This window comes from Cryptomeria japonica, chromosome 9 (genome assembly GCF_030272615.1).
Source record: "Cryptomeria japonica chromosome 9, Sugi_1.0, whole genome shotgun sequence".
NCBI classification, from domain to species: Eukaryota; Viridiplantae; Streptophyta; class Pinopsida; order Cupressales; family Cupressaceae; genus Cryptomeria; species Cryptomeria japonica.
In genome coordinates this window covers 642,828,297-642,854,795 of record NC_081413.1, presented here as the reverse complement: position 1 = coordinate 642,854,795, position 26,499 = coordinate 642,828,297, and the positions used below count along the sequence as shown (strand labels likewise).

The 26,499-nt window shown below is 40.9% G+C and overlaps 1 protein-coding gene across 2 annotated transcripts in view; it reads right to left on the bottom strand.

Annotated features, from left to right (window-relative positions):
- LOC131066723 (RNA pseudouridine synthase 7) overlaps window positions 1-25,779 on the bottom strand; it is a 140,451-nt gene extending 114,672 nt beyond the window's left edge. The window contains exons 1-2 of one of the 2 annotated variants that reach the window (XM_058001552.2): window positions 25,447-25,779; window positions 25,326-25,369 (exon numbers count right to left, since the gene is read on the bottom strand). In XM_058001552.2, coding sequence (XP_057857535.1) covers window positions 25,326-25,369; window positions 25,447-25,528 — 126 coding nt within the window. In that variant the 5' untranslated portion in view covers window positions 25,529-25,779. The remainder of the gene's footprint in view (window positions 1-25,325; window positions 25,370-25,446) is intronic. The other variant, XM_058001551.2, reaches the window with a different exon arrangement.
- Window positions 25,780-26,499: the final 720 nt, after the last annotated feature.

Below are 26,499 nucleotides of genomic sequence, written 5' to 3'. Positions count from 1 at the left end.
CCATTGCACAGATTATCTTATATTTGAATACTAAAATGTGCATGTACATAATTTTACACAGCATACCAAACATGGATCATAGAAAAACTCATGGATAAATGCAAAGCAATTACAGAAATACAAGTGAAGTACAAACAATTCAATTAGTGGTAGTTCTCCAGTGAGCACTAACTATTTTACCAGTAGTACTTGTAAAAAAAAAGAAAAAGTGACACAAATGCGAAAGAACAATCAGCTGCCATACTTGAGTATTACTTTTTCTTTTACATGCATTGAGTAGTTTCCAACCATATTTGATATCATATTTACAAGAAGACACCATAAGATTTCATATGCAAATAGACAAACGGGATGGTTGGGCATTGTTGACGAGTGTTTTGTGACCACGCCCACACAAAGTAAAGTTTCCCAACAGCTACCTTACCCTCTCTTGATCAAAGTCAAATGTATGCTAAGATTGCACAAAGATCACACGATGACTCCAAGGTTCCAACTATGTACTAGCGACTTTTTGTGGATATAGGCTCGTGTGGTGATGTTGTTGGTAATCGAAGGGGACTTACGCACACTTTGAAGAAGACTTGCACAAATTTATAACTTTCAAGGAGATTTTACGCGAATGATTTGGCTATGAATGGCTCTTTTTTGGGACTTTTCGATTGGATAATACTGAAAGTAAAATAGGAAGGGTTTAGAAAAGCTATCCTAAATCTAAGAACTCAATAGATAACAATGCTTCAGTTGAGATCAACCACACTTCACTTCACCACTAGTAAACAACTACATGAAGCGGGTGCAATCTCTAGAGGTTGTGCTTGAAAGAATTTAAATCACTAATGAACACCATCAAAGAACAATGTTCATCCAATAATTCAAATTAAGCGCACACATAAAATAGCTCACTCCTGTTGTCGGGAATAATCATTATGTTATGTTGTTATGTTTATGTTGTCGTCGATAATAATGTGTTACGGCGGTCAGTTAGTTAGCCGACGGGTAGGTAGTTGGAGTCGCGACGGTTGTGTCGCACCCCTTCGGCTGTCATATATTGTACCACCTCCGGGTGTTGGAGGACATGTAATGTTGACGACAGATTATATTATGAACATCTTTTGACATTAATGGCAAGCTTATTCTGGCACTTCTTTTGTATTTGCATTGTGCATTGCTGTTCAGTTTCTGTATTCTTCCTGTTTACCCAGTGAGGTAAACATTTGGCGCCGTTGCCGACACGAACTCGGGAACAGGAGACACGGATGGCGCACAGACACAATGGGCCTACCCGTTGGTGAGGTGAACCCGGAGATCGACGATGCCCAAACAAAACTCTACGTAGGAGAAGACACTGCAACGAGAGAATTTTCGATTCTACTCCAAGTAGCCATTCAGACCTACGTGCGACGAGAGGCGGCGGAGGCGGAAGTCCCACCAAGTGCCGTGTGGACAGCGTTGGAAGTGAGTCCGGAGGTAAATCGGTTGATGAACCATCTCCCCCGACTGCTAGCACAAGCATCGTTGGCACAACAAGCTCGCCTGGAGGAGATTGCCCGGGAAGAGCGACGCCAACAAATTTTGCAGCAGTACGAGGAACGGGAAGCAGAACGAGATGGCGCCAGGTCAGGGGCATTTGAACCGTGAGCCATACGGGGCGGAATAAAGAACACTTATTGTAATAATTATGTCATATTGTTGGCATAAACTTGTCTTCCACATTATGAGTGAATAAAAGTGTTCTATTTTTTATGTCATTAAGTATATAGAAAGCGGTCTGGGAATTAATGCCCAATACACTAAATAAAGACAAAAATAAGCAACAATATATAGATGAATGTGCAGTAGCCCAACGTGCCTTGATCCTTGAACAGCAAGCGGAAAGGCGACAGAGGTATAAGCGAAGAGAGGAGGAACGCTCCGAAGGGGACGGTGAGGCCAGCGGCCACCCACGGAGTCGGGAGGAGTTACTTGCGGAAACTCGCTGCATGATAGAGTATACCAAAACTCAGTTGAGGGATTTGAGGGACTTGCCACACACACCAGAGGCTAGGAAAACTCCAAGGAGTGGGGAGGAGGCAGGAGAGGGAGAAGACACCGGGGCTACCAGGAGTGTCGGAGGGACACCGGGGCACGGCGGTCAAGCACCCCTTATAGGATCTGACCCATCCGGAGTAGGACAACAGCCACCAGTAGTAAAAAGGCAAGGTATGGCACAAAAACAAAAACTTCCAAAGTTCCATGGGGATGGGAAAGAAGACCCTGTCCGCCACTGTCGCACTTGTGAAACAATTTGGGGAGCGAATGGTGTTACCGATGAGGACGAGTGGGTAACACAGTTTCCCGCAACCCTGAGGGGCGTAGCCATCGACTGGTTTTCGGATACGGATAAGGCTAAGATTAGCACATGGGCAGACTTGAAGAAGGAATTTCAAGCAGAGTTTCGTCTCCTAAGAGACGATAATGAGATCATAGCCGAAATCTACGGCACGAAACAGAGGAAGGACGAGACTGTCCGAACCTACAGCCGGCGGCTCAAAGAGCTGCTAGGAAAGATGGAGAACCAGCCGGCAGACGGACTGAAAAAACGGTGGTTCATGGAAGGTCTAAAGAAATCCCTTAGACGAAAAATGAAGATAGTACCTCCTTCTTCATATTCCGACGCCTATAACAGGGCAATGGATTTAGAAAGTGAACAGAAGACGTCCAAGAAGAAGAAAAATAAATCCTCGTCGGAGGATGATTCCTCTTCTGACAAAAGTGATAGCAGTGATGACGACTCTAATCGGAAGGTATGGGCTCTCCAGAAAGATATGGAGCGAATGATGAGAGAGATAAAGGCAACCAAAGGAAGCACAAGCAAAGGCGACGAAGGGGATTTATGGTGCACGGACTGCCGTACCGACGGACACACCAAGGGGTCTTGTCCGAAAAATGCATTTTGCGATATTTGCCAGATTGCCGGACACCTTACCAAGGAGTGTCCGTACAATATGAGGACCCGTAACCAACAAGTTCTCTTTACAGAACCATCTGCGTCAGCCGGCACGTCCCAGCCTGCGAGCAACAACACCTCGTCTGGCGGCTACCGAAACAACAGGCGAGGAAGAGGCAACAATAACAATAACGGAAGCCGTATCCAGTATGACGCCAAGGGCCGGCCAATTATCCAATGTAGGGCCTGTAATCAGTGGGGGCACTTCGCCCGTGATTGCACGAAGGAAGCCACCCCTCAGCACCTCTGTCGTTGGTGTGGGCCAGGCGACCATGAGGACGCAAATTGCCCGCAGGCAAGGGTTAATCTCCTCAACATTGAGAAGGCTGAGAAGACTGGTGAGAAAGAAGTACTGGCGATCACCCGCGCCCAGACGAAAAAAGCCACTTATCCCGACCCCCGTACGGAGGAGCGATTACGGGAGGCAAAGGCCAATATTGAACGTGAGATGACGACCGAACGACGGGACAACGAGGTGGTGAGTACATCATTCCGTACGAAAGCGGAAAATAACATCATTGAGCAAATCTTGCAGATAGAGGTGCCGATAAAGGTAAAAGACCTTCTAGACTCTATGCCACAATTGAGGACTGCCATCCTCACCAATGTGCAAAGCACCGCATCGTCGAGTGCACCACAGGTAGGGGTTCCCGCCACCGCTACGAAGAGTACACCACAGGTGGAGGTTTCCGTCAACCCTTCGACTGACCCGATGTTACTAGCCGTGAGCAGTGGTAGACACCCAGCTGTGGTAGAAATGCGTATCCGTGGGACCATTTTGAAGGACACCATTGTGGACGGAGGATCTGGGGTGAATGTACTACCAGAAGAAACATGGAAGCGGCTGGGGAAGCCCACCCTGTGGCCACCCACATTCAACCTGGTGGGAGCGGACCAACACGGCATTAAGCCACTCGGCCTGTTGATGGCCCAGCAAGTGACAATTGGTGCGCAACCATTCTTGTTAGATTTCGTGGTTATTCCCTCGAAGAAGAAAGGCTATGACGCCATCCTGGGGAGAGTGTGATTGATCAACGCAAGGGTAAACCACAACTGGAAGAAAAATACACTTTCCATGGAGAAGGGAGGGCGAAAATATACCATTGACCTACACACCCAAAATGTCGGCGAAGAGCTCGCCTCTTCCGACTTGGAGGACTCTAATAAAGGGGAAGGGGGTCCCGATGAAAGTAAGGGCAAGAACGCGATGGAGCCGAACAGTGAAGGGGTGCTAGAATTGGAGGGATGTTCTGAAGATGAGGTATGCTCGACTAACGGGCTCTTCCACTGGCAAATGGAGGATTACGAAATGTTCCAAAGCTACAGGCTCGAAGTAGAGGAACCAGAGCAACCAACAGAGGTGTACCTGCCGGAATACAAAGAATATTGGAAGGGAGACGCCCCAAACCTTGGCGACGTAAATAATCCGAAGAGTGTCGGCACCGATTGGAACCCTGTGTGGAAGGCCGCAGCCTTCAAAATCTTTATTATCCTTCTTCTTCTTATGTACGGGAAGGAGGTCGTGGTCCCTGTAGAATTTGTGGTTCCAGGTCTTTCAATGACCAGTGAAAATAGATTGGCCACCAACGGGTACAAATTGAAACCTTACCACGCGAAGCGCGCAGGGGACCCGAGAGGCCAGACAGACACTCGAGAGCCCGGAGGGGGACCCGAGAGGATGGAAGGGGACCTAAGAGGTCGGGCAAGCAACTCGAGAGGCACGGGACAAAAGTAGGAGACTTTTGGGCGAGAAAAACCAAGAAGGATGAAGGGCGATCCCAGAGACAGGGGACCCGAGCCGAAGACTCTCTAGACAACTTTTAAAAAAAAATCGCACGGTCGTACGATACCGACCGTACGGTCAAAAAAAAAAAAAAGAAAAAAAGAAAAAAAAGAAGGGGAAAATGGCCACCGTACAGTGGGGCCAAGGTGACAAGGTGACACCACCGTGCGGTGGAATCACCGACGGTGACACCACCGTGCGGTGGGAGCCACCGAAGGTCGCGCAAGGATATAAAACGCCGCACACCGCTGAGGAAAGGAAGAAGCGACCACACCGCACAGCCGACCTTGGCAATAAAACCCCGCGGAGGAAGAAGACACCGAACACGGCCGAAGGCACATCACCGCGCAGCCAGGGAAAGGGACGCACCGCACGGCCGGATCAATACACAGCCCACGAGCTACCGCAGGGAGTGAAGCGGATGGATGGGGTCGAGGGTTCTTACAGATTGATCCGCCGCTTAGGGAGAGCGGGATTTCACACAATTCCACACAGCCACGTAAGGGCAAAACGATCGCCACAGGTAGACCAAGCAGCCACACGATTGGAGGTGGTATGGCGGGACATTACAGTGCCTAAAAAAAAAAAAAAAAAACGACGACGGATTGAAAAATGATTCGATGACATCTGGAGCCTAGACACTGAAAATATTGGAGTGTAGAAGAAGGGTTTTGACATCATAAAATATCACAGAAATGATGCGCGCCATGGACTTTCGTGGGGTTCTGAAGGTTCAGGGAGCGCAGCTGGGGCGCTGCCCCTCGACCCCGCTGGGGCGCTGCCCCAAACCCCGCAAGGGGCGCTGCCCGTCGACCCCGCTGGGGGCGTTGCCCCCAGACCCTCAGTTTATTTTGAGCTACAGAAGACCACAGGAAGTGTTGTGGTTGTCCGTCTTGTGAGAAAGAAGCCTGCAGCTAAGCATTGGCGGGGAAGAAATAAGCCGTAGAGGGAGATGGATTTGGAGGTTGCGAACAAACAGAGTTTGAGGGAAGGCATTGCAAGTCTGTGCAGTTGTATGACACCAGGGAGTTATTCAGTTCAGTTTTTAGCCTTTGGGGAGTGTGATGGAGGATTTGAGTTGGCTCCTAGCATTTGTGCCAACGGATTGTGGCCACCTCTAGGCATGACTGGTACGCTTTGAGGAACTCGGAGTATGTCTCGGCTGGACATGAGGTTGCCTTGGTGGATGCACAGAGGGCTCGGGAGGAGCTGACCACCAGGTTGGAGGCAATAGTCGCGTGAGACTTAGTTCAGCGTACCCAGGAGTTGGATGCCGAGAGAGCAGCACGGGTGGCTATCGAGGACAAATTGGCTAGGGAGACAGAATCATTTGAGTAGCAGTTGGTGGAAGCTGAGACTGAAAAACGTGTTTTGCAGACAAGTTTGGGTTAGGCCCAGGAGAACTGTGATGGCAAAGGAAGCAATATTGGTGAAATCCGCACTTGAGCATCGGCTGGTAGCAGAAAAGGTTTTCAGGCGAGGACGCAGCAAGTGTATAAGATCCGGGCCCGATTGGCGTCAGTAGTTCCTGCCGTTCATCTCTATTTTGTATTAAGTCGTCGGAGTCGACTTCTTTTCTTGGGGGGGATGATGTTGTCGGGAATAATCATTATGTTATGTTGTTATGTTTATGTTGTCGTCGGTAATAATGTGTTACGGCGGTCAGTTAGTTAGCCAACGGGTAGGTAGTTGGAGTCGCGACGGTTGTGTCGCACCCCTTCGGCTGTCATATATTGTACCACCTCCGGGTGTTGGAGGACATGTAATGTTGACGACAGATTATATTATGAACATCTTTTGACATTAATGGCAAGCTTATTCTGGCACTTCTTTTGTATTTGCATTGTGCATTGCTGTTCAGTTTCTGTATTCTTCCTGTTTACCCAGTGAGGTAAACAACTCCAACCTTGCATTGTTGATAAAAATCATCTATCAACAACAGGTAGAGCAAGCGATCTTCACCTTAAAACATTGCAATCAACCTTGTTCATCTAAATGGTTGAAAATAAATCTGACTGAGGAAAGTGAAACCATGCAAGTTATAAAATAACACAAGTGTATCAAAGAACAATATATCATCGTTTATTACTTAATAGCTTATCGCAACAATTTCATACAATCTCCCCCCTTTACAAATGAAGGGGTGAACCCCTTTTACAAGCCTCCAGCTTGAAAATGGACGGCCTAGATTACAAACCGATCAACAGCCAAGATTGAACATGCAAACCCTAATTAGGGTTTGACCAATAAATTCTCAAATACATGATGCCGCAAAGTGGGAATAAACATTAATGACACATCATGATCACTATCAATTAATTCCTTTTCGCCCAAAATGGCGCCTATAAAGCATTAATTACCATTACATTCAAAAATTGTTCATTAAGTAATTAATGCACCATCATACTAAAACCCGCCCATTGTGCAATGAATGCACCACTATCTTCAAAATCGGCCACATGCAAAAGATGCTCCATTCTCTCATTAAGTACGACGACTGCCATGCATTGAATCAGCCGCCACTTGGTCAAACATTCCAGCAATGAATGCACCACCATGCCCTCATGCAGTCAAAAGATTCTCGTCCAGAATTGGACAACTATTATCTCACTCATTAATGGCAAATGAAATGAATCTTGTAATGACAACCTCCAATTCTACTACGGAGACACTTGGCACATTCTCAATCTAGAACTTCAGCAACGAAATATCTTCTTCACACTTAGAGAAAAACTTCTCCCAATCTGTTGTTGCCTCCTGAGTCCTTCGCATCATGCTGGAAAACAAGGAAACATTTTCCAGATGTTTTTTGGAAAAAGGTTTCTACAAAGAAGAACTCGTGCAATCTATCCTTCAAGAAGTCAACTGTCAACTCTTCTTCAGTCAACCTTCTTGCGAATAATGCCTCGACTGCATTGAGGAGGACTTCTCCTTGTATCTTCTTGACAGACTCTTTCAATTATGTGGATTCCCTGTTGAATCTTTCAAAAGATTCCTTTCTAGTGTAGACAGCATAAAACCACCGCGGGAAGTCATAAATTTAATTCTCCTGGACAACCTTCCCATTAACCAAAGTCTGCCAAGGAATTCTCATTAATGCTCTAAGTCGCGGAAGAGTCAAGTCCTAATAAATATGCAAATCTTCCCATGAACTATCCGCAATCTCTAGCCTATTCAGGATAGCATGAATTCTCTAGTGGAATTGAGCCAAGTCCTTAATGAATTTTCCAACCGAAGTGAAGACATCTTCCACCCATTCCTTAGAATATTGAGCTCTTCTTATTTCTTCAATAGCATTAATGGATTCTTTGGGAAGAGAAGAGGGAAGAACAAAGAATGGATCTTCCTCTCTGAATGGATGGTTTAGGCTCCGCAAATATTCACACAAGGCCTTATTTTTGCTCTTCAACCTCTTATTCTTCTCCTTCATCCTTTTCATTTGCTCTTTCAGTGCTAAGGATGATTCATCAAAATCCTCCACCACCTGTGACATGGAAGCACGCCCTAGGTCGACTTCTCTAATCGCATATTCATCATGTGTGATTTCACTTCTATCCTTATCTGCTTTGGGCACAACTACGTGCAATGTCCTAGATCCCGACTCGTCTCGTGTGATCTTAGAAAGCTTCCTAGCTGCCTTCTTTTCTGTTGGTTTGTCTATTCTGCTCAAAAGTTCTTCCAACTCCTGTGCAGGATCCATTTCTTGTTCTAGCTTCTTTCTCTCAACCAATCTGGAGCGGCTGCAGGTTGATCATGTACTTCCATTTGCCCCTGTTTCTGCAAAAATTCCTCAGTCTCCAAGAATTGTTTCAACGAAATAATCTTGACCCTGTTGTACTGGATTAGGAAGAATTTCTTGCCTTTGATTCTCCTACTGAATAGGTCGATGGGAAGCACTGATGCTAAGAATATCTTGTGTTTGTGCATTGTCAGGTATATCTTCTAGTGGCTGGCTCCTTGCAATTTCCTATGTGAAAATCTCAAATCCGTACACACTAGAGGAGTTGGCCAATGATTGTGCTTCCTCTACCCTTGGCCTTTCCTGTTGCAGCTCTTCCATCTAGACTTCTTTCCTCTTCTTCGGCTATGACTTCCTAGGAACATGTTTCTCTTTCCTTTGCTCTGTTCCTTCCTGTGGAATTTCTCCTCCAATTTGGGTAGCTGATGATCCCTCTATTGCTTCACTATGGGAATCCAAGTTTCCCATCAACTTTTAAGTCAAGCAAGCATTACTTGCCTTTAACTTCGTGATGCAATGTTCAACTCAGTGCCTAGTGAATTTTAGGACTGGCCTACTTAAAACATTCAGATCATCAACTTTTGGCTCCAACCAATACGAATCCTGAATAGGCCTATCCTTTAGATTTTCATATTCCGACCGAACCACATTCTCATCTTCCTTGACCTAATCTGGCACCTAAATAATTTCACAAAGTATTATGTCAAGGGACAATCTGGAGAACATCCTTTTCCTAATTTCAAAATCATCCCCAACATTGGCCCAATAATCCTCCAGCTAGATTTTATGCTTGTGCTTCACTTCGGCAACCATCATGATTTAGTTGTACATATCAAAGTAAGATCTAACCGTATGGGATGTCAAGTGATAAAATTAGAGTTCATCTACGGACTTTTCAACTGCCGCCAATGTTGAACACATTTCTGCATAATCGCCTAGGACAATTGGAAATTCAATGGACAGCCTCTTCTTCTTTTGGATTTTGTCATAGGCAGTTAACTACCTAGTGAGCTCCAACAACACCATCTTGTATGTTGGATACCTCGGTAGCTTATGCCACTGAAAAGAAAACCCTTGGACTCAGATATAGGTAAACTTTGGGAATTGAATATACCAAGCTCTGAACTTCTATATCAACTTTTTGGCCTCCCGCGACAACCTTGTGTGGAGTCCACCATGTAATAATTTAGTTGTGTGCATGGTGAAGATGTCGTTTACCAATTTGAACGTAGTGTTGCATAAGTGCAACTGCGGATAGCATTCGTGAACCTTCAATTGACCTGGTCCACATCCCATGGGTCCCTTTCCTGGCAAGCCATTGAACTTGCCCATTCTTGCCAGCGAATGGATGACATACGGACTCATGTAAAAAGATTGGGTCTGTGCTTCTGTTTCAAATTCTTCAACTGCTCATGCAAGTAGTTGCTGATCAATCTTGCCCAATCTACTATTCCATTGCCTTCCATTACTTCATCGATGAAGAAAAACATCCAAGTTTCAAACATGAAGGCATGTGGACATCCCATAATTCTACTTAACATCATCACGTGGTCAGCATGCTCTTTGCTTGAAGTCAAAACTGGTGATCTATTTGGGCATCTTGGAGACATGCGGTTTTGACTTCTACATCCAGACTTTGTTAATTATTCCAGCACATCTTTCCACACCGGCATCATATATCATCACTGCTCTCTCTTTGGTCCTGTAAGTCATGGATTGGTATGCCAAGATTCCAAATATCTCTCCAATTGCTTCAGTTGTCAAGTTGGCCAAGAGCTTGTTGTCTAGTGCCAAAATCGATCCTTAGCATTATAGTGTTAGATGCATTCCATGATCAGCTCTAGACATTGGACAGTTGGACAGAAACCGGCAACTAAGACAATCCCGCTCTTGACAAACTTGATAGCAATGGTTGATGGAGCACGTCTTGCTGATCCAAAGATTATGTTCTGCAATTCTCCCAGTTGGAAAGTCCCTAGGTTCGTGTCGCTGATTTCCTTCCATTTTGAATTAATCTTTAATTCTGGAAGGAATCCTTGGAGCTCATTTTTTATCTGCGCCTGTCGGGAAGTGCTCGCAGCCTTGCTGGATTCCGCCATTCCTACAAAATAAAATTAAATGAATTAAAATCATCGCCTAGGAATTTAAATAGATCAATGAAGAAGGAATTCCAGCTTGTAAATTCCAAACTTGGAATAAAATAAAACCTATGAGAACAAGAACTTTTGGAAAAAATAATAAACTCTTCACTTCTAACTTTTCTCCACCTCTTTCTAACTTCAAATTTCTCCAATAACCGTTGTGAGAAATGAATTCCAATCCATCGTTTAAATAGAATTTCCTTATCAAGTCGCTACGTTGGCGAAAGATTAAAATTGGCAGTCGCATTTAAAATGTGTCATGTTTCCCTTGACAACTAGCCATGCAAATGGGTCTCGCCATCAACGTTGAATTCAAAATGGAAATTTCCATAAATTATTGAGTTCAGTGTCATAAATGTGGAATATTCCCTTTGCATGTCACTAACTCATTTATTGTGAAAATCTTTTCATTTTGGATTCATAAAGATATTTTGAAAGATTTTCCTTCCTTGAAAGATTTTTGACAATTTTATCCACTTCGGCAAGAATCCTACTCATTTAGTATTTTCGGAGAGATAAAATTCTTGTAGAGGGAATTTTTTCGTGTTTTTCTATTCATCTTGTTCTGAAGGAGATTTTTTATCAATCCATCACTTTTCTTATCTTTTAGGAATTTTTCCCATTTTTAGCTCTGGAATTTAGGAGAGAAAAAATTCTCTCTTGGTCAATCTTTCCCTTGCCTTTAAATGTCTTCATCTTGGGCGTAATTCTTCCCGAGAAAGGAATTTTATTGAATTTAAAATTTTTTCCTTGACCATGAATTATTTTCTTACTTTATCCTTTGGAAGAAATTTTGAAATCTTAGAATTTTCCTCCTGTATCTTGTTTCAATGCCCATCTCAAGACTGTTAGCAACAACAATGGAGGAAAAGTGATAGGAGGGGGTGAATCAGTTTTCACCGGATCTATAAACTTAACCACAAAAATAGATCTGATAAACTGCAGCAACAACAAAGATAAGCAAATTGATAGCACAACACACAACACCAAGATTTTGACGTGGAAAACCCGGAAAAGGGAAAAACCACAGTGGGAACCTACCCACAATAAGATGATACCTTGTTGTAGTATGTGAAAATATTACAAAGGGGAATGCACATGCATTCAGGCACACTGCCTAGAGCTCACTGCACAAAAGATAATGACCTGGAAGGCTACAACCTTCAGAGAAGTCTCACTGACTTACAACAAGATCCGGACTACAATCCGGAAGGAATGAACTAAAATGATAGCATCTTCAAATGCCTGATGATAGTTCCGGTTAAGCACAATTGTCTGCTCTACAACAACAATCTCTCCTCAATGCGCTACACAAAAAAATGAATCCTTTTTCGCACATACACCACTCTCTAATAATGCAGACACAACCTTGATACCCAAATTACATGACAATATCACCAATTTATACAATTCATCAACCTTGACAACAAGGTCAGCTAAACCCTCAACTCACAATTACAAAATTACATCACATGATACAAAGATCGACCACCGGACCAATATAATGATTTACATGACATAACATGGACCTAATTCAAGTCTCCAAACACGAAACACCATCGAAAATCACGCCAAGATCAACCGTAACACACTACACCACCAGGAAAATCGCATAACATGAAGAACATTACCGGTTCAGCAAAATCACCAAAAACTTGCACAACGATCAATGAGGATCATGACAACAAAGAGGACACGATTAGGAAACACTAGCAAGCACGTTGGAATCATCAATAACAGTTGCACCAACACCACTTATCAAATCTTCATTTGTCAACGTCTGGAACTCAAGAACACTCAAACAGCAGTAACTATCACAAAGAAAGATAACTTGCAGAGCACCAAATCACAAACCATCTGAAATGAAGATACACAAGACCATCCCAAACAATATCCCAAAATCTCAGATCAAGATTTGATCACACCAGAATATACCGGAGGAAATACTAAACTCTGCAAAGCACTGATCAGATAAACAAACTGCAAAACCGAATCATATGATATAATCAATTAAGCTTCCTAGATCACCAACAGAAGAATATAATGATACTAAACATACTCCATACACCAAACCATAATCACAATGAACCAATTTGCAATCACCAGAGCAGGATTATGTTGACATCAATGACAACAACATATCCTAGTAGCAACAATGTCCAACAATCTCCCCCTTTGGCATTGATGGCAACATATGAATGTGAAAAACAATCAATGCAAAGAAAGAAACATTTCCAGCAAACTCCCCCTAAGATCAAGCAGATAAAACAGTTTTTCGATAACTTGCGGAGCACCAAATCACAAACCATCTGACATGAAGATACACAAGACCATCCCAAACAATATCCCAAAATCTCAGATCAAGATCTGATCACACCGTAATATATCGGAGGAAATACTGAACTCTGCAAAGCACTGATCAAATAAACAAACTGCAAAACCGGATCATATGATATAATCAATTAAGCTTCCCGGATCAACAACAGAAGAATACAATGATACTAAAGATACTCCATACACCAAACCATAATCACAATGAACCAATCTGCAATCACCGGATCAGGAATATGTTGACATCAATTTCAACAACATATCCTAGCAGCAGCAATGTCCAACATAGACTTGGGCAGCATTTTCACCTTGTGGAGGAATTCTTGTCAACTTTGAATTTTCCTTCTACACCCACTCTCAACGCTTTGTCTTTGCTAGGGGGACATTTCACCTTAGAGCAAGAAAATGCCTTGTTGGAAGAAAATCTTCCTTACCCTTGATTTGGCGCCCATGCTCAACCTAGAGCACTACTTGCACCTTGTGGAGGAATTTGTCCTTGAGAGGAAAAAATCCTCCTCTTTACCATTTTGGCACCCACATCCCAACTTGGGTGCAAATTTGCTAGGGGACAAGAATTTTGAGTTTGGGGGGAAATTCCTCTTGTACCCCCTTCTAGCACCCATTTTTCATCTAGAGCGCCAAAATCACCATGTGCAGGATTTTTTACTTTGGACGAAAATTCCTCCTTCACCTCAGTTTGGCACCCAATCTCATGTTTGGCGAAATTTCCATGCAGTGGAGGATTTTTGCATTGGAGGAAAATTCTTCCACTACCCTGTTTTGGCGCCCATGCACTAACTTGGGTGGAAATTTGCTAGTGTAGGAATCCAACTTGGAGGAAGAAATTCCTCCTACACCTCACTTTGGCGCCCTCCTTCATGTTTGGGTGGTATTTGCCTAGGGAACAGAATTTTTTAGTTTGGGAGGAAATTCCTCCACCCTCTTCTATCGCCCATTCCCTTGCTAGAGTGCCATTTTCACTTGATAAAGGAATTTTGGAATTCTTTGACTTTTCCTCCTTGCCTTGGGTTTGGCACCCATTCCTATTCCCGGAGCACCCCTTGGGCATGAAGGAATTCCTATTTGGCCATGATTTGAAGTGCATTTTGTCAAACTTAGCAATTCTTTCTAGACTTGTCCATTTTCCAGATTTTGATGCCATTTTGGATTTGAAGTGGATTTTCCATGCCTTGGAAGATTTTTCATGCTTTTTCCAGTTCAGGAAAGAACATCATACTTAGCCATTTTCCTGACCACTTGTCTACTTTTTCAACTTTCCAGATTTAGACTCGGATTTTCAAGAATGCTCTACTTCCGATGTCCAAACCACTGCCTGAGATGACTTGCCAAAAATAGAATTACTAAAAATAATAAGTACTTCAAAACATCAAATTAAGGCAAACTGGGACAGGGTGACACTAAAAATAGTAAGTTTGGTTTTTGGAAAAAGTAGGGCTAATCTGAGACACAGTGAAACTTACAAAAAATAGAAAGTGCTCAAAATTCACTCAAATTTCATTGGTAGCTTCCTTGAAGGGCTCTGACTTCATTGCAACGTTCAAATTTCCCAAAACCCTAAGGAAAAGACTTCAAACCTAAGTCTAAAGGGAAAAACCATAAAATAGGTAAAACAAGTTCCAAACTTAGTCAAATTCACTCAAACGACTTGCAGACTTGATCAAATTTCATCAAAAACGCTTGCAAACCAAGGAGATCAAAGGGACTGCAGCGAAAAAACCCAAAGAACCAAAACCAAAAGACCAAGAGAACCTAAAAAGTAGGGGGTCCCCATTTGGAATGGGGTGACGTGTGATTAGGTCACAAGCGGCATCAACTTCCTCATTTGACTTGTTGATATTTCAATCATCCAGAGGTAGAGGTATGGGGTTTATAGAGAATCTTGTCCCTCAATCCTTGAATACTTACCTTAGTGGAACTTTCTGCATGGAAGTCATACACATTGCAGGAGGATTGATCTCAGCACTAAGAATATAGCAGCATTTTGCCTTTTGGCTGATTCAAGAAGAAGGATGCCATTGTTCAACAGATTTTCATACTGTTCAATGACTACTTAATTTTTGCATCCCTTAATTCACTTTTTACATCTTCTCTAACTATTTTAAAACACAAGTAGAATGAACAGCGCCCTTACAATAAAAGGATTGTGTATCCCCTTCTCCAGCAATTTATGGAGAGCTTTGAGTTCCTTTGAGATATCCCCAAAGGAATCTAAGACAGAAATGGAAAGGTGCTTGCTATTGGGTTGAAAGAGCTTCTTGAGGATAGGCATTGTTGTATTGAGAGCAGCGATGATACAAGAGAAGTCTATGAGAATGGAGTGGCATAGAAAGCGAGAAGCCATGTAGAGTGGTGGCTAGATATGGTTGCTTGGAGATGATTGTGTTAGCAGGACTGATTCCAAATCTTATGAGTAGCAACAAGTGAAGAATTTCTACCCCTTTGAATCCCAAATTAGTTCCACTTATTATGTGTGCAATGGGGGTCATGTAGATTATAAGATTTATGTTTGAAGTCAATAATTGGCATGAAATCTAGAAACAGCATAAGATTGAGAAAGGATTCTTACCTTGTGGATAGTTGTTGTTAGGTTGATGGCCTCGTGTGACAGCCATTTCTTCCTCCTTCAAGGTGATTGTTTGTGTTTTCTACTCACCACTATATGTCGAGTCCCCTTTTTCCACAATCTATGTTGTGGTCCAAAATACCCATTTCCTATCACAAGTGTTCCCCTTGATCCAAATTTGTCTATGACTTTGTCCCCTTCATCCCCGATGCATTTTCTTAAGAACCCCATTTTTTTTTAGTCTAGAGTCATGGCCGATTTTTTAAGTTAGTGTAAGCCATTAAAGTTACCCTTTCCAACATGAATTTCCTACCAAGTCCACTTTCTTCTATACTTTCATCAAGCTTTCTAACTTCCCCATTCAAGCATACCTCTCAACCATTCCTAGCCTTCATTCCCTTCACTCATCAAGCTACCTGTTGACGAGTGTTTTGTGACCACACCAACACAGAATAAAGTTCCCAATGGTCACTTTATCCTCTCGTGATCAAAATCTCATGTATACTAAGATTGCAGGAAAATCATACATTGATTCCAAGGTTCCAACTGCGTACTAGCGAATTTACAATGGATATGGACTCATTTGGTTGATGTTGTTGGTAATCCAAGGGGACTTGCGCACACTTCAAGAAGACTTAAACAAATTCTAAAACTCCAAGGAGATTTTCACGAATAATCTGGCAATAAATAACTCTTTTTGGAACTTTTCTTGATGAATAATGCAAAAAGTAAATAGGAAAGGATTGAGAAATTCTAATCTAAGAGCTCAACAGATAGCAAAGACTTAGGTGAGATCAACCACACTTTATTTCGCAACTTTCAAACAACTACACAAAGAGGGTGCAATCTTCAAAGGTTGTGCTTGTAGAATTTTAAACCATCAACGAACACCATCAAAGGACAATGTTCATCCAATAATCTAAGTTAAGAACACACATGTAAAAGCTCAGTCCAACCTTATATTGCAGATAGAAGTCATCTATCAACAAAAAGGTGAGCATATGATCTCACCACAAAGCAATGCAATCTATCTCATTCATCTAAATACATGAAGCAAATCTAAACTAAGTCAGGAAGGTGAAACCATGCAAGTTTTGAAACAACACAAGTGAACCCCAAAAGCCAATGTATCACTATTATTACTTCAAAAACTTATAGCACAATTTCATACAATTCCCCCTCCCTTACAAATGAAGGGGTGACCCCTTTTTATAGGCCTCCAAGAGGAAATTGGACGGCCTTGATTACAATCCAATCAATGGCTAAGATTCAACATGCAAAACCCTAATTAGGGTTTGACCAGAGATTCCAAAATATGATGCCAAGTAGCGGGGATGGCCATTAATGAGGAATCTCACCCACTACTAATTAATTGCCCCTTGCTCCCAAAAAAGGTGTCCATAATGCAATAAATGCCCATCACTTCTCAAATCGCCCACCATGCATTAAATAAGCCACTATCTCCTTGAATATGGCAGCCACCATGCATTGAATATACCACCACTTGGTCAAAATGTCCACTAGCCATAAATGTGCCACCATGCCATAATGCAATCAATAGATTCTCGTCCAAAATTGGACGACCATTATCTCGTTCATTGATGGCGAATGCGACGAATCTAGCCACGACGACTTCCAGTTCTTCTACAAAGACACTTGGCACAATCTCCAACTTGAATTCTAGCAATGAAATGTCTTCACACTTGGAGAAAAACTTCTCCCATCTTGATGTTGCTTCTTGAGTCATGTGCATTGTGTTGTAGAATAAGGAAACATTTTCCAAATGTTCCTTTGAGAAGGATTCCATTAAGAAGAATTCGTGTAACCTATCCTTCAGATGGTCAACCATCAGCTCTTCATCAGTCAACTTTCTTGCAAACAATGCCTCTACTGCATTGAAAATTTCTTCCTGAACTTTTTTGACTGATTCCTTCAGTGATGTTGACTCCTTATTGAATCTTTCAAAGAACTCCTTCCAATGCAAACTGCATAAAACCACCAAGTGAAGTCATATATTTCATTTTCCTACACGACCTTCCAATCAATCAAAGTCTGCCTAGATTCCCATTAGTGCCTCCAGGCACGAAATTGTTAAATCCTAATAGACACGCACATTTTCTCATGCATTGTCCATAGTCTCAAGCCTATTCAGGATAGCCAGGATTCGCAAGTGGAAGCAACCCAAGTCTTCAATAAATTTACCAGCTAAAGTGAAGACGTCCACCCATTCTTTGGAACACTGATCTCTTCTCCTTATTTCTTCAATGCCATCAATAGATTCTTTGGGAAGAGAAGAGGGAAGAACAAAGGACGGATCTTCCAATGTGAATGGATGCTTTAAGCGTCACACATATTCACACAAGGCTTTGTTCTCGCTCTTCAACTTCTTATTCTTCTCTTCCATTCTTTTCATTTGTTCCTTCAATGCTAAGGAAGATTCATCAAAGTCTTCTACAACCTGTGCCTTGGAGGCACGCCCTAAGTTGACCTATAAGATCTCATATTCATCAAGTGAAACCTCATTCCTGTCTTTGTCAACTCTAGGCACAACTAGGTGTAATGTCCTAGATCCTGACTCATCCATTGTGATCATGGAGAACTTCTTTGCTACCTTCTATTCTGCTAGTTTATCTATCATGTTCAATAATTCTTCAAGTTCTTGTGCAAGGTCAATCTCTTCCTCCAACTCCTTTCTCATTCTTTCTCTCAACCAATCTGAAGCGGCTGCCTACTGATCCTAGACTTCCAGTTGCATCTGATCCTGTGAAACTTCCTCAAAAGTTCCTAAGTCTCCAAGATTTGTTTCCATAAAACAATCCTAATCCTGTTGTTTTGGGATCAGAGGAAGTTTTTGCCCTTGACTACTCTACTGAACAAGCCTATGGGAGGCACTAACGTTGAGAATATCTTGTGCTTGCACCATGTCAATATCCTCCTCCTGTGGCTGGTTTCTTGCAACTCCTTCCGGGAACATTTCGACTTCATGCACGCTAGAAGAGCTAGCAGGTGATTGTGCTTCCTCTATCCTTGGCCTCTTCTGCTACGGTTCTTCCTATTGAATTTCCTTTCTCTTCTTTGCTTGTGAATTCCCATGAATGCTTTTCTCTTTCCTACGCTTTGATTTTTCCTGTGGAATTTCCTCTTCCCTGGCCTAGGCTCCAGATGACCCTTTCGTTGCCTCGTTGTGAGAGTCCAAGTATCCCATCAACTGGTAAGTCAAGCGAGAATTCTTCGCCTTTAACTTTGCAATGCACTGTTCAACCCAATGCCTAGTGAATTTTAGGATTGGCCTACTTAGGATATTTAAATCATCAACTTTTGGCTCTGACCAATCTGGAGCCTGAATTGGCCTATCCCTCTCCTTTTCATATTTTGGTTGAACCATATTTTCATCTTCTTCAACCTAATCCGGCACCTATATAACTTCACAAAGTCTTATCAGATTGAGAGGCAATCTGGAAAAAATCCAATTCCTGACTTCAAAGTCATCTTTGGCGTTGGCCTAGTAATCTTCCAGTTGAATCTTGTGTTTGTGTTTTACTCCAGCAAGCATCCTGATTTTGTTGTATGGATCAAAGAATGTCCTTGCAATATGAAATATTAAGTGATAGAATAACAATTCATCTACTAACTTTTCTGTCGTCGTCAATGTTGGACACATTTCTTCGTAATCTCCTATGACAATTGGGAATTCAAGTGACAACATCTTCTTCTTCTGAATTTTGTCATAGGCATTCAACTGTCTGGTAACTTCCAACGGTGCCATTTTGTCTGGTGGATACCTTGAAAGCTTATATGGCTAGTCAGAGAATCCTTGGACCCAGATGTAAGTGAATTTCGGAAACAGAATGTACCAAGCTCCATACTTCTTTACTAACTTTCTAGCCTCTTGAGACAACCTTGTACGAAGTCCTCCTTGCAATGATCTGGTGATGTGCATTGTGAATGTGTCGCTTGCTTCTTTGAAAGAAGTAGTATTATATAAGTGTAACTGCGGATAACACTCATGAATTTTCAGTTGTCCTAGTCCGCATCCCATAGGTCCTTTACTTGGCAATCCATTGAATTTGCCCATTCTAGCCAGCGAATAGATGACATATGAACTCATATAGAAAGATTGAATTTGCCTTAGATTCTTCAACCGTTGGTCCAAGTTGTGGCTGATTATCTTTGCTCAGTATATCACTCTTTCATCTTCCATTACTTCACCAATGAAGTAAAACATCCACGATTCAAATAATGAAGGCCACTAGACATCCCATGACTCTACTCATCATCTACACAAGATCGGCATATTCTTGTTTGAAATCCATGCATATTCTTGTTTGAAATCCATGCTGGTGATTTGCTTAGGTAACTTGGAAATATGTGGCTTTGGCCTTTGCATCCATAATTTGTTGATTATTCCAGCACATCTCTCGAAGTCGGCATCATATATCATCGTTGCTCTTTCTTTGCTCTTGTATGTCATGGACTGGTATGCCAGAATTCCAAAAGTTTCTCCAATTGCTTCAGCTATCAAGTTGGCCAAGAGTTTGCCATCCACTGCCAAAATTGCCCTTCTTTCAGTGTTGTAATGCTTCGCGCACTCCATAATCAGCTCCGGGCACTGAATGGTTGGGGGAAGCCGACAACTGCGACGATCCCGCTCTTGACAATCTTTGTGGCAATGGCTAACAGAGCACATCCAACTGTTCCATATACTCTTTTCCTGAATTCTCCCAGCCTGAATGTTCCCAAGTCAGTGTCAATGACTTCCACTTCGAAATAATCTTTGATTCCGGAAGAAATCCCCTTTGCTTGTTCTTGATTTGTGCCTACCAGGAGGTGTTTGCAACCTTACTGGATTCCACCATTCCTGCAAAATAAAATAATAAACATTAGATTCGTAATAAAGAAATTCAATAAATCCATTGAGGAAGGAATTCCATGTTGTGACTCTAGACTTAGAATAAAATAAAACCTCCAAGAACAAGGACTTCTAGAAAATAATAAAACTTCGCTTCTGACTTTTCTCCACTTCTCTCCAGCTTCCAATTTCTTTGCAAACCGTTGTGAGAAATGAATTCCAAATTGTCATTTAAATAGAAGTCTCCCACTAGGTTGCTAAGTTGGCAAGGGGTTAAAATTGGCAGTTGCATTATTTTTCTTCAATCATGCGTCATGTTTCCTTCGACAACTCGTCATGCAAGTGGACCCCCGCCATCATTTTGAATTCAACAATGGAAACATATAAATTTTTGAGTCGTGTCATAAATACGGAATATTCCCTTTGCATGTTGCCAACTCATTTACTAAGAAAATCTTTCCATCCCGAGCGCATAAAGATATTTTTGAAAGAATTTCCGGCATTAGAAGAATTTTAACAATTTTGTCCAATTCTGAAGGAATCCTATACATCTGGGATTCTAAAAGAGAGGAAATCCTTCAAGAGAGATTTTTTGTCCTGAAGGAACATTTATGTGTTCTCATTCACATCTCGTCCTGAAGGTAGATTTTTCTATCAACTGACCATTTTTTCCGAGGAATTTACCTTGTGCAGAGTTCTAGAGAGAAAATTCTCACTTAGCCAGTTTTTCTCATGCCTTGAAATTCTTCACCTTAGGCGCAATTCCACCTTGAGGAGGGAATTTTTTGAATTTTTTAATATTTCCTTCTTGCTTTGATCTCCACATTCCATCTCTAACCTTGGGCGCAATTTGCTTATAGAGGAGGAATGTGGAAAAATTGGAAAATTTCTCCTTGACTTGTGTTTGGCATCCCCTATCTATCCTTGGGCGCAATTTGACCATGGTGAAGGAATTTGGGAGGAAAATCCTCCTCTTCATGCTTTTGGCACTCTAACTTGACCTTGAGCGCATTTCCTTGGAGGTGGAGGAATTTTAGAAGTTTGCATTTTTCCTCCATTACCTCATTTTGGTGCCCTACTTCCTCCCGAAGCGCATTTTCTAGTTGGAGACGGAATTTTTGGTGTGGAGGAAGAATCCTCCATGCATTGGTTTTGGAGCTCCAACCTCATCTTGAGCACGTTTCACATGGGAAGGAGGAATCTTGGAAATTCCTCCCTTGATATTTGCGCCCTACTACCCTCCTTGAGCGCCATTCTTAGGTGATGGAGGAATTTCCTTGAAAAGGAAATTTCCTCCATGTCTTGAATTTAGCGCCCATCCTTCCCTTTGAGTGCTTTTTGGGAAGTATGAAGGAATTTTGTTAAGTTTTGAACTTTCCCCTTTGCCTTGGATTTTGAGCTCATCACCTAAACTTAAATGCCATTTTTGGAATGAGGGAAATTTCTCAAGTGAAGGAAAACTTTCCATGCCTTAGAATAATTTCCATGCTTTTTCCACTTTTGGGAGGAGTTCCAGACTTTGGCCATTTTTTTATCAACTGCCTGCTTTTTCAACTTCCAGATTTAGACTTTGGATTCTTAGGAATGCTCTGCCATCAATGTCCTGCAAACTGCTTGAGATAGACCTGCCAAAAATAGACTTACTAAAAATAGTAAGATCTTCCAAACATCAAATTAGGGCAAACCAAGACATGGTGACACTTACTAAAAATAGATACTGCTAAAAATAGTAAGTTTGTTTAAATGCAAAATTAGGACAATCTGAGACACAGTGAAATGTACTAAAATAGTAAGTGCTCAGAATTTGCTCAAATTTCACTACTACCTTCCTTGATTTTGACTTCATTGCTACATTCAGACTTCCCAAAACCCTAAGCTACTAACCTCAAATCTAAGTCTGAAGGGTAAAAACCCTAAAATAGACAAAACAGGCTCCGAACTTAGCCAAATTTACTCAAAACACTTGCAAACTTGACCAAAATTTGTCAAAACACTTGGGGACCTGGGGAAATCGAAGGGACTACTGCTAAACAACCCAAAAAAACACAACCAAAAGACAAGTGGACCTATAATGTAGGGGGTCCCCATTTGGAATGGGGTGATGTGTGATTAGGTCACAACACTATTGAACTTGTCCATCCCATCATACCTCTCCACCAAACCCTACTCTATCACAAGCCTCTATCAAAGAGTCGGACTTCCCCTCACTAGCATGCCTACCTTCCAAACCCTACTCCTTAACTTGTGGTACAAGTCATAGGGTATACCTGACACCCCAACTCCAACACTCTCATCATTTCCCACTACTCATCTCACCTACCTACCTAGATGACCAAACAAACATTAAAGCAAAAAGTGATGATACTTCTTCTAAAAGGTTTTCCATTGGCACAAAAATATCATTTAATATTACGAATGTGGCTCCATGTATACATCAAGTTGTGCAAACAAAGAAGAAAATTTTGACTACCACTAATAAGGTAGATAGGGTTTCAAACTACCTTACACGGGGACGTGTCTCTTGCCCTAGAACCCCCTACCCCCATCCCCTAGCCATTTTCGAGATGACGAAACATCAAGGGGACATCCCCTTGCCATCCCCGATGCAACAAAGACAATAGGAAACACCAAGAAACGTCCCCAAGCATTTGGGGATGAAACATTCCTTTCTGTCTCGGGCACGGCTAGCCATCTCCAGCGCTTACGAACGCTTCTAGGCGATAAAACCAATTAAAAAATGGTTTTTTTAAATAAAAATATTGCTTGTTTTATGACATGGGGAACCCACAAGCACATTGAAACTACAAATGAACCCTAAATGCCATAAAGACTTAAAACCAAAACAAAACGTTAACCCAAACACCATATATCTCTTTCATTCTCTCAGTTTTTGATCCTTGCTATGAGAGTTTTCTTGTTGGAGAAGAGATTGGCATGATCTAGAGGAGAGATTGGACTGATTACAGGAGATATTGGACTGCTTTTTGTTTTGCTTCAAGTCTGCTTCAAGTCTGAAACAAGTTCCCAGCTGCAAGTTTGAAGCTAGAGCCAAGGTACATTAATTTTTTTTTATAGTTTTCTAAGTTATTATCTAGCTAGTGAGTATGTAGATTGAAAAATATTTTCATCCCTTCGGTTTCAGACTTTCAACCATAAACAAAAACATACAAAATGAGCAGCAACAGCAGTGACAGTGAAAATGAAATGAACACAATGTCAATAGACCCTTCTTCTACTTCTAAAATTCCAACTGTAGCTTCTATTCCACAAGCATACCCTACACCCTCTCTTCAAGATTTTGCAAAAGGCCCTTTTCAACCCCAAGAAACCATTGCCTCAGTTTGCCACAAATGTGACTGCCAACAAGGGCAAAAATACAAGGGGCGGCAAGAAGTGGCTTTGTCGTGTTTGCAACACTCATTACCATGGGAGCTATACTAAGGTTACAGGCCATCTATAAAGAAAATATATAGAGAGAGAGAGAACACTCAAAAAAAAGAGAGTGAGTAATCAAGTGTAGCAAAAAGGATTATTATTCAGATTTTAGAGCAAACCCTTGAAGAGGAATAAGAACAGATTTACTAAAAGGAAACATGAAGAGTATTGTAGAAAGTTGGAGCAGACTTATATGAAGAATATTGCAGATCTAGAAGAAGAATATATGCAGATTTGTGAAGCAATTATGGAGAGATTTTATGAAGAGTTTGCGATCATATTTATGTAGGAGTTATGATCATATGTATAAAGTTGTTATGAGCAGATGTGTGAAGTTTTTATGAGCAAATTTATGAAGGAATAGTGAGCAGGCTTGAGAAAGATAAGGAAGTTGGTGCTTCCTAAAAGAGAGATTGGTGTCTCTCACTAAGTTGATGCTTAGCAATGGGGATCAGTGCCTCTAGTAGGTTGGTGTCTACAAATTGAGGGGATTGGATTCTCCTGTAGATTGGTGCCTACGAAGTTTGTGAAATGAAATTTATATAAACAATATTTTGTCGTGGTTTTCTCCTGTAAAGGTTTCCAGGTAAATCTAGTGCACTTGTGTTGCATAATTCTTAGATCTTGTGTGATTGATATTGCTATGGCTGTTAAGTTTTGAAAAAGTAAAAGTTTGTCTAATATTAATTCACCCCACCACTCAGTATAAGCATGTGTTCATCAACATTTTATTATTTTGTGTATCATATGTCCTATTCATTCTAGTTTCTACTACTGTTCTCCTTGTTTTTAGCTTTTTTTATGTGCCCTTACCGTGTCAAAATTATTATAAACCTGTTTACTTTCGTTGTTCTCCTAATTGGATTACCTGGGAATAGCCATACTTTTCCTGTCACAAGTGAAAGACTCAAATCCCCTCACAACAATAAAGAGGTTGATTAATAACATCAACAGACGTGACAGATTGAGATGTAATGATTATGTGGCACATTTTGGTGTGACCTATGTTTGAGGTTTTATGAACTAGGCTATGAATATAAACATCTGTTTAATTATGCCTTAACGTGATCATACAGTGGGTATATTAGAAAGAAATGCCTTCCATTCTCTATTTCATTCAAGTTGATCACCTTATAAGTTTTGTTGGTCCTAAGCTGTCTTCAGAAAGTCCTCTACAAGTTTCACCGAGTGATTTGTATGAACTAGTTCTGATTTTCTTTTTAAGACTTGAATTCTAGCGGACTTGATTATAATAAAGAACTTTATTCTCAATTATTTGTAAAGGTTATTTTTTAGGCCACAGATAAGATGGTTGTAATTTGGGGTATGGTATCTTCTGTATTTCACTGTCAAATTTTCTGCCCTACGCTTTTTACCTCATGACTAAGCTGAAAATTATACCAAGCTCAGCAGTCAACCTAGAAAAAATTTCATGAGGATTCAAAAATGAGTAAAGAATGAAGTTGCTGATACATACATGAGCAATGAATTCAAAGTAATAAGGCCGCACCATTCGCTTCCCTGCATATGAAAAGAAGATATCATAGGTATGAGTTACAAGATGAAAGTAAGGAAGAGCGTGTAAGGATAACAAGTACCATGATGAAAAATGTAGTCATCACGTTTAGGAGGGTTTTCTGGAGTTTCCCAAACAATCTTATTTCTTTCCTCTTCTACCATTGATGTTCGCAGCTACAGACTGGGAGCACCTTGAGAGTCAGTTCGCGGTCGACGAAATAAATAAATATGTAAGGTGAATACATTTATTTTAGATGGAAATCCTATAAATTTAAATGAGATGGATTGATTAACATTTGCTGCAACAGTAAATTGACGCGTGCTGAACTGAAACAAGAGTTATAAGGGTTTTAAATAATTTAAAATGTCAATTTATTTTTTCCTCTGTAATTATGTCAGCTTAAAAAATTATTTGATTGGATGAACTGAAACAAGAAGAACAATGTGTCAAGTCAGTGTCAATAATGTAGTTAGTTTAGTGGGGAGAGATAGAGAGGGAGAGAGAAAGGGGGAGAGATATCTAGATGAAGAAGAGAGAGAAGATAAGGGAGAGGAGAGAAAGAAAGAGATAGAAAGAGAAGATAGAGGTGGACAAAGATATGGAGAGAGAATAGGAAAGAGGTATCGACAAAAATAGATAAAAAAATCTAGAGATGGAGATAAAGAGGAAAAGAGGAAGGTAGAGATAATGAGACAAGTGATTATAAATTTGATTCATTCTAATTACTTTTTATTATTATTTGTAATTTCATATAAAACACATAAATAATTAAACCAAATTTCAAAATTAAATCTAAATTAAAATAAAATTACTTAAGAGATGAAAAATCAATTCATAACTTTATGATTTATTTACTTCAACCGATATATACATAATAATCATTATTGATATTATTAAAATTTATTTATAGTATTTTTATTTATTTTAATTACTTTAAATTATTAATTATCATTTTATAAATATATATAAATAATTATAATAAATTTTAAAATTAAATTTAAATTAAATGAATCTTATTGATAAGATAAAAGAATTGATTCATAATATTATGATTTATTTAATTCAATGTATATATACATGATAATAATAATTTTTTTATTTTTTTTTTTTGGTCCAAAGGGTTGAGCTTAAC